Source organism: Ranitomeya variabilis, chromosome 7 (genome assembly GCF_051348905.1).
Source record: "Ranitomeya variabilis isolate aRanVar5 chromosome 7, aRanVar5.hap1, whole genome shotgun sequence".
Lineage (NCBI taxonomy): Eukaryota > Metazoa > Chordata > Amphibia > Anura > Dendrobatidae > Ranitomeya > Ranitomeya variabilis.
In genome coordinates, this window is record NC_135238.1 from 103,890,528 (window position 1) to 103,900,265 (window position 9,738).

Here is a 9,738-nt window from a genome sequence, read left to right on the forward strand (position 1 = left end):
TACCCTTACTACAGAGATAAGGTAGCAGAACCAAGCTTACTACAAAGATAAGGGAGCAAAACCGAGCTTACTATAGAGTTAAGGGAGAAGAACAAAGCTTACTACAAAGATAAGAGCAGAACTAAGCTTACTATAGAGATATAGGAACAGAACCAAGCTTAGCGCATACATATGGCACCAGAATCTAGATTACTACATCGATACAGTTATCAGAACCAAGCTTACTCTTTAGATATGTTACCATAACTGAGCTTAATTACAAACATACATACAACTCCAGAAACACAGACAGGTAAACACACAGTATGGCAGGGACATTGCAAGAGTCCTAAAAGATCAGGGGCCCAAGCCCCAAAGTGCATGTCTTCCCATATAAACCCCCTATAGCAATTTAAAATAGCATCTATACAGATATAATTACATCATACCACTGTTGTTAACCATAAACACACAATGCAAAGACCAATATTATCAAAATCTTTTTGTAGGCTTACCTTGTAATATCTTCACATCCCGTGTCCGGATCCCAGAATTCTAAGCGGTGGAAGTTCACCGACCTCCATATTGGGACACCCAAGTGATGGGTGACCAGCGGAACACTGTCGCACCACAAACGCACACACACTGTATATGGTGTATGCTCCACACACACAAACACACTGTATATGCCGTATGCACCACACACACACTGTATACGCCGTATGCAGCCTCTTGCACGGTACCACCAGCGGAACACTATCGCGAAAAGGCCGCTGCCAGTAACAGCCGAATGATTCACTGACCGCCGCCATCTTTGTACAAAAGGAGCGCATGCGCAGTTTTAATGTGACTGCCGCTATTTGTCTGCACAAAGATGGCGGCGGTCTGATTTACTGCACCTGTGCGAATTCCACGCAGGCGCAGTGAAAAATTCGGTTGATAACCGGCGGCAGATGCGCGACATGTCTGCAGGCAGAGGAAGCTGGTCACATTAAAGGGGTTTTCCCATGAACGAAAGTTAATTTTAAAAAATTCTGTGTCTGACTGTGTACGGAGCATACCACATCTCCTGGGCAGGGGAGGAAGCAAAAGACAATACTGACATTACAGCAAGGGATCACAGATGATTTCTTTTGTCAGGTAAAATATTTCACTGACTGTTTTTAAACAATATTTTACCTCACAAAATGTATCCTCTGCGATCTCCTGCTGTAATGTCAGTATTGTCTTTGAGGGGAGAACCGCACAAGAAGGAGAGAGACAACAGAGAAGGGGGATAGCACATGGGGTAGACAGGTCAAAGAAGTAAGCACGGATGGGAGAAGTCAGCACATGGGGAAAGAGAGAGTGGATAGGTGGGGTGAGTACATGGGGGAGAGATTCTGAACTCTGCAAAGCCTGCCCCCATCGTGACATTTTGCCCTCCCGATGCAATAGCATCGTGCCTCCATCTAGTTACAATAAAAGGCCAAAACAATACGGCTACACAATGTCCACCACCATCGCCACTACACAGCGATTATATAACATGCTATGTCCATTACCTCTACATAACAAAACACTCTATACAAAGAACAATGATACCACTATATACCTTCTACTACATAATGACTGAAACACACTAAGCTGTTACTAAATAAAAAAGAAAAAAAAAAAGCTACTGAAAAGAGCAATAATCCTACCTTACAGTAACTGACCAGTCAAGCAGAACATACACTGGATTACAGTACAGTTATATATAGTGACTTACAGCAAACGTTACTTCTGATTCGGGTGATTCACTTTTCCCATCTTTTCCATCTGGCCCAGACCGACATGACAACTTCTCCAGACACTACTCTGCTGCACAGATTTCACAAAACACATTTGACTTCTCACAGTTCCAGCAACGTCTCCATCTATTCCCAACTTACTTAAACTCACCACTCTGGGCACACCTGTGGTGTGGAACACTGGCCACAATATTTTAAAAAATTGTCACTAGGATTTCTCCTTACCCCTAAAAATTAGTATCCCATAGATAGTATTAATGCCCCTACTGTGCAAAGGCCTGTATGCTCCCTTGAAGGATAGAATATCACAAGTGCCCCCTTCCAGCAACAAATGCTCTAGTCCGCTTAACCCCTTTCCGACATCAGGTGCAATAGTACGCCGATGTCGCACACCCTCCCTTTGATGTGAGCTCCGATGGTGAGCCCACATCTTTCCTGGCACATATCAGCTTTTTTGAACAGCTGGCATGTGCCCGGAGCAGCCGAGGGTGGAATCCCGATCCACCTGCTGCTATTAACCCATAAATCTGCTGTTAAAATGCTGACAGTAGCATTTAACATGCGATTCTGGCAATCATGCCGGAAATCCCGCCATCAGTGACCCCCCGTCGCATGATCGTGGGTCAGCGATGGGTTGGCATGATAACCAGAGGTCTCCTGGAAACCTCTATGGTTGTCACTGCCAGCTTGCTGTGAGCGCCGCCCGGTGGTCGGCGCTCATAGCAAGTGTGTATTTGTGCTACATACAGGTGATCTGATCATCGCCTGTATGTAGCAGTCTCGATAAGGTTATGGCATGCCAAAAGTAAAAAAAAGTTTTTAAAAATATTTAAAAAATAAAAATTAAAAAGTTCAAATCACCCCCCATTTGTACCATTTAAAATAAAACAATGGGAATATCAAGCATATTAGGTATCGTCGCGTTCAGAATCGCCCGATCTATCAATAATAAAAAAGGATTGATCTGATCACTAAACAGCGTAGCGAGAAAAAAAGTCAAAAAGCCAGAATTACATTTTTTTTGTCGCCATGACATAGCATTAAAATGCAATAACAGGCGATGAAATGATCGTATCTGCACCAAAGTGGTATAATTAAAAACGTCAGCTCAGTACGCAAAAAATGAGCCCTCATCCAACCCAAGATCACGAAAATGGAGACACTACGGTATCGGAAAATGGCACAATTTTTTTTTTTTTTTTTAGCAAAGTTTGGATTTTTTTTCTCCTCTTAGATAAAAATGAATCTACACCTTGGGTGTCTATGAAGTCGTAATGACCTGGAGAATCATAATGGCTGGTCAGTTTTAGCAAATAGTGAACAGAGTAAAAATGCAAAACAAAAAACTACTCTGGGATTGCACATTTTTTGCAATTTCACCGCACTTGGATTTTTTTCCCCATTTTCCAGTACAAGGTATGTTAAAACCAATGGTGTCGCTAAAAAGTACAACTCGTACCACAAAAACAAGCCCTTACACGGCCATTTTGACCAAAAATTTAAAATTTTATGGCTCTATGAAGGAGAAGGGGTTCTGGTTGTTAAGGGGTTAAAGTTCACGATGTTTACGCCCCCCAAAAAAGGGACCCGAATGCCCCTATCAAAACTAATAATGTCCTCATTTATAATAAATAATGACCTCTGAGTGCCCACACAGCTCTGTATATACTGTATATAGCCCCAAGTTTAATAACCTTGGTCGCTTTTCTCTGCACTCACATAGGAGACGATGGGACTGCTTTATAAGCATCACATAGTAGACACTGACTGCTGTCTATACATCACATAGGAGGCACTGAGACTGCTGTGTCTGTATCACATAGAGGATGTGGAGACAGCTGTATATACATCACATAGGAGATGCAGGGACTACTGTATATACATCACATAGGAGGCACAGGGACTGCTGTATATACATCACACAGGAAGTGCTGTGCCTACAAATATACATCACATAGGAGACACTGACTGCGGTCTATGCATGACATAGGAAATGCTGAGACTGCTGTATCTATATCACATAGAGGACGTGGAAACAGCTGTATATACATCACACAGGAGATGCTGGGACTGCTGTATATACATCACATAGGAGATGCTGGGACTGCTGTATAAACAACACAGGAGACGCTGTGACTGCTGTACATACAAAACATAGGAAATATTGACCCTGCTGTATGTGCATCACAGGAGACTCTGTGGTCATATGAATTACAGGAGGGGCTGGGGGGCGTTGACATCACAGGAGATGCTGGGACATATTCATCACCAGGGAGGCTGGGGAGAATAGACATCACTGAGGGGCTATATACATCACTAGGAAGCATAGACAGCACTGGGGGTATATATGTCCCTGGGGGAATATACATCACTGCTGGGGTCACATACATCACTGGGGGCTCTATACAGCACTGGGGGCTACATACATCACAGGTGGGGGATATACAGCACTGGGGGCAATATACAGTACTCAGTGGGATATACAGCTCTTCTAGGGCAAATGCAGCACTGGGGAATATACATATCACTTGGAGCGCATACAGCCCTGGGGGGGATATACAGCACTTAGGGAGGGGGGGTATACAGCATTGTGGGGGACAGGCATTGCCGGGGAGGCACATAGATCACCGAGTGGGGCTCATAGATCACCGTGGGGTCACAGATCACATGGGGGTCACAGGGGGCACATACAGTGTGGAAAAAAAGTATTTGTAAGCCATAGTGATGAGAGAGTATACTCGTTGCTCGGGTTTTCCTGAACACACTCGGATGACTTCAGAGTATTTGTTAGTGTATGGAGATTTAGTTTTCATCACCTCAGCTGAATGATTTGAGCCGTGTATGGAATGGGCATGAATCGCCCTGAGAAAAGCACTTTTCCTATAGTGATTCATGCCCATTCCATACGCCACTCATCGTACCTATGGGTAATTTCCTATCATTTTTTCAGCCATCCCACACAGCATGGCCATAGGAATACAGCCATTTTTCAAGACTATTTCTATAGTTGGGCGTACTGTGTGTTCCTATTCTTCCATACCTCTAGTCTGATGAAGCTTTGAGTCAAAGACCGAAACGTTACAAGATATTGGGACTTTCTTCAATAAAATTCATTTGCATCAATTTTTTTGAGTGCCAGAATTTTCAATACATCATTTAACCCCTTAACGACCGCCGATACACCTTTTAACGGCGGCCACTAAGGGTACTTAAACCACAGCGCCGTTAATTAATGGCGCTGTGGAAAAAGTGAATAGCGGATTTTCTCTGGTGTCTCGGTTACCGGGGGTAGCCGAGACCCCAGAGAACATGATTCGGGGGTTTTTTACCGACCCCCGAGTTGCGATCGCCGGTAATTAACCGTTTACCGGCGGTCGCAAAAAAAAACCAAAAACGCGATTTCCCATTTAATTTCTCTGTCCTCCGATGTGATCGCACATCAGAGGACAGAGAAATGGGGTCCCCGATCGCCCTATCAAGGGCTCTCCAAACGCAACATGGTGTCCGATCTCAATTCCAGCCAATTCTACATTGAAAAATTAAAACGCCACTCCTTCTCTTCCAAGCTCTGCGGTGCGCCCAAACAGTGGTTTACCCCCACATATGGGGTATCGACGTACTCAGGAGAAATTGCACAACAACTTTTGTGGTCTGATTTCTCCTGTTACCCTTGTCAAAATAAAAATTTGGGGCAAAAAGATCATTTTTGTAGAAAAAATTCGACTTTTTATTTTCACGGCTCTACGCTATTAACTTCCGTGAAGCACCTGGGGGTTTAAAGTGCTCACCACACATCTAGATAAGTTCCTTAAGGGGTCTAGTTTCCAAAATGGTGTCACTTGTGGGGGGATTCCACTGTTTAGGCACATCAGGGGCTCTCCAAACGCGACATGGCGTCCGATCTCAATTCCAGCCAATTCTACATCGAAAAAGTAAAATGGCACTCCTTCTCTTCCAAGATCTGCAGTGCGCCCAAACAGTGGTTTACCCCCACATATGGGGTATCAATGTACTCAGAAGAAATTAGACCACAAAAGTTGTTGTGCAATTTCTCCTGTTACCCTTGTGAAAATAAAAATTTGGGGGCAAAAATGGGGTCACTTGTGGGGGGTTTCCACTGTTTAGGCACATCAGGGGCTCTCTAAAGGTGACATGGCATCCGATCTCAATTCCAGCCAATTCTGCATTGAAAAAGTCAAACGGCGCTCCTTCTCTTCCAAGCTCTGCGGTGCACCTAAACAGTGGTTTACCCCCACATATGGGGTATCGGCGTATTCAGGAGAAATTGCACAACAACATTTATGGTTAAATTTCTGTTTTTACACTTGTGAAAATAAAAAAAATGGTTCTGAAGTAAAATGTTTGCAAAAAAAAGTTAAATGTTCATTTTTGCCTTCCACATTGTTTCAGTTCCTGTGAAGCACGTCAAGGGTTAATAAACTTCTTGAATGTGGTTTAGAGCACCTTGAGGGGTGCAGTTTTTAGAATGGTGTCACACTTGGTTATTTTCTATCATATAGACCTCTCAAAATGACTTCAAATGTGATGTGGTCTCTAAAAAAAAAATTGTGTTGTAAAAATGAGAAATTGCTGGTCAACTTTTAACCCTTATAACTCCCTAACAAAAAAAAATTGGTTTCCAAAATTGTGCTGATGTAAAGTAGACATGTGGGAAATGTTATTTATTAACTATTTTTTGTGACATATCTCTCTGATTTAAGGGGATAAAAATACAAAAGTTTGAAAATTGCAACATTTTTAAAAAATGTTGCCATATTTCTGTTTTTTTCATAAATAATCGCAAGTAATATCGAAGAAATGTTACCACTAACATGAAGTACAATATGTCACGAAAAAACAATCTCAGAATCAGCAGGATCCGTTGAAGCGTTCCAGAGTTAAAGTGGGGCAAAAAAGTATTTAGTCAGTCAGCAATAGTGCAAGTTCCACCACTTAAAAAGATGAGAGGCGTCTGTAATTTACATCATAGGTAGACCTCAACTATGGGAGACAAACTGAGACAAAAAAATCCAGAAAATCACATTGTCTGTTTTTTTATCATTTTATTTGCATATTATGGTGGAAAATAAGTATTTGGTCAGAAACAAAATTTCATCTCAATACTTTGTAATATATCCTTTGTTGGCAATGACAGAGGTCAAACGTTTTCTGTAAGTCTTCACAAGGTTGCCACACACTGTTGTTGGTATGTTGGCCCATTCCTCCATGCAGATCTCCTCTAGAGCAGTGATGTTTTTGGCTTTTCACTTGGCAACACGGACTTTCAACTCCCTCCAAAGGTTTTCTATAGGGTTGAGATCTGGAGACTGGCTAGGCCACTCCAGGACCTTGAAATGCTTCTTGCGAAGCCACTCCTTCGTTGCCCTGGCGGTGTGCTTTGGATCATTGTCATGTTGAAAGACCCAGCCACGTTTCATCTTCAATGCCCTTGCTGATGGAAGGAGGTTTGCACTCAAAATCTCACGATACATGGCCCCATCCATTCTTTCATGTACCCGGATCAGTCGTCCTTGCCTCTTTGCAGAGAAACAGCCCCAAAGCATGATGTTTCCACCACCATGCTTTACAGTAGGTATGGTGTTTGATGGATGCAACTCAGTATTCTTTTTCCTCCAAACACGACAAGTTGTGTTTCTACCAAACAGTTCCAGTTTGGTTTCATCAGACCATAGGACATTCTCCCAAAACTCCTCTGGATCATCCAAATGCTCTCTAGCAAACTTCAGACGGGCCCGGACATGTACTGGCTTAAGCAGTGAGACACGTCTGGCACTGCAGGATCTGAGTCCATGGTGGCGTAGTGTGTTACTTATGGTAGGCCTTGTTACATTGGTCCCAGCTCTCTGCAGTTCATTCACTAGGTCCCCCCGCGTGGTTCTGGGATTTTTGCTCACCGTTCTTGTGATCATTCTGACCCCACGGGGTGGGATTTTGCGTGGAGCCCCAGATCGAGGGAGATTATCAGTGGTCTTGAATGTCTTCCATTTTCTAATTATTGCCCCCACTGTTGATTTCTTCACTCCAAGCTGGTTGGCTATTGCAGATTCAGTCTTCCCAGCCTGGTGCAGGGCTACAATTTTGTTTCTGGTGTCCTTTGACAGCTCTTTGGTCTTCACCATAGTGGAGTTTGGAGTCAGGCTGTTTGAGGGTGTGCACAGGTGTCTTTTTATACTGATAAGTTTAAACAGGTGCCATTACTACAGGTAATGAGTGGAGGAAAGAGGAGACTCTTAAAGAAGAAGTTACAGGTCTGTGAGAGCCAGAAATCTTGATTGTTTGTTTCTGACCAAATACTTATTTTCCACCATAATATGCAAATAAAATGATAAAAAAACAGACAATGTGATTTTCTGGATTTTTTTGTCTCAGTTTGTCTCCCATAGTTGAGGTCTACCTATGATGTAAATTACAGACGCCTCTCATCTTTTTAAGTGGTGGAACTTGCACTATTGCTGACTGACTAAATACTTTTTTGCCCCACTGTATAACCTCATAAAGTGACAGTGGTCAGAATTGTAAAAATTGGCCTGGTCATTAAATACCAAATTGGCTCTGTCACTAAGGGGTTAATATTATATGGCAGTCCACATTGCATTATCTAGATATACAACTGGTGTTTTCACTTGTGTAGTATTATATTATAACCTTGGCTGTCTTTCTCTTTCATATTTTAAGGTTTTCTGTAGACCGTCCAGCATTAAACACCACAATCTTCCCCTTACTTCATGAGAATTTAGCTGAAGTGATCAGAGATGTTCCCTTGATGCATTTGGATGAAATAACTTTATTTAAAAGTAGAGTGGCAGAGGAACCCCCAAAGCTATGGCCTTAAGTTTCTTAGACTGCAGAAGAATCAGCATGAATAAATGTTATCAATTACTTTTATTTTCATTGTATTGTACGTAATAAAATACTACTATATTACCCCTAAACAAGTTCTGTTTCTCTTTTATGTTACATTTTATTTTTTATTTTATTTTACTTTCAGAGATCCTTATTTGTGAATTAGAAGATTCATGATCATGCAGGGGCAAACAATCTCCAAGTCTGCCATTATTTGGTCCAAATTAACATAAAATAAATACAATGCATAAGAGATTAGAAAATACACACTGTCACTTTGTCAGTGTATAATTCTTGTCTGCCCTCAGATCTCAAGCATCTATTATTTTATTAGACCCACAGAAGAAACGGAATGGCTTACTACATTACCTAAAAATAAAATATTTTAATTTGTAATAACAAGGTCGTAAATTATGGATTCTGCACAAGTCCTTACACTGGTTCTGTCCAGTTACCTATGCCTTCTGTATGAAAAAAAATGACACAGACATCTCTAAGGCTAGTTGCGGTAGAATCCGCAGCGTTTATGCCGCAACCTGAAATGCACGATAAACCGCGTGCAAACGCAGCATTTTTTTAGACGCATAAGCTAACGCATGCGGTAAAAAAAAACGCAATGTTTACATGCATTTTGCATGCGTTTGCGTTTTTTGTGCACATGGTGTTTTTTACAGGAGAAAAATTTTGATAAACACACAGAAGCACTGGGGGCAATATGCAGTACTCAGTGGGATATACAGCACTTCTATGTCAAATGCAGCACTGGGGAATATACATATTACTTGGAGCACATAGAGCCCTGGGAAGATATACAGCACTTAGGGAAGGGGGTATACAGCATTGTGGGGGACAGGCATTGCCGGGGAGGCACATGGATCACCGAGTGGGGCTCAGATCACCAGGGGGAACACAGATCACCGGGGGTGGCACAAAGATCACAGGAGGCACATACAGTGTGGAAAAAAAGTATTTAGTAAGCCATAGTGATAAGCGAGTATACTCATTGCTCGGGTGATCTCCGAGTATTTGTTAGTGTTAGGAGATTGAGTTTTAATCACCTCAGCTGAATGATTTACGGCTGTTAGACAGCTTGAATACATGTGGGGATTCCCTAGCAACCAGG

At 42.2% G+C, this 9,738-nt stretch overlaps 1 protein-coding gene across 7 annotated transcripts in view; it reads left to right on the forward strand.

Annotated features, from left to right (window-relative positions):
* Nucleotides 1–8,721, forward strand: part of FBXL18 (F-box and leucine rich repeat protein 18) — a 385,112-nt gene extending 376,391 nt beyond the window's left edge. For all 7 annotated transcript variants that reach the window (XM_077275634.1, XM_077275632.1, XM_077275628.1 and 4 more), the window contains one exon: nucleotides 8,448–8,721. In XM_077275634.1, the coding sequence (XP_077131749.1) occupies nucleotides 8,448–8,604 (157 nt within the window). In that variant the 3' untranslated portion in view covers nucleotides 8,605–8,721. The remainder of the gene's footprint in view (nucleotides 1–8,447) is intronic.
* The last annotated feature ends 1,017 nt before the right edge of the window (nucleotides 8,722–9,738 follow it).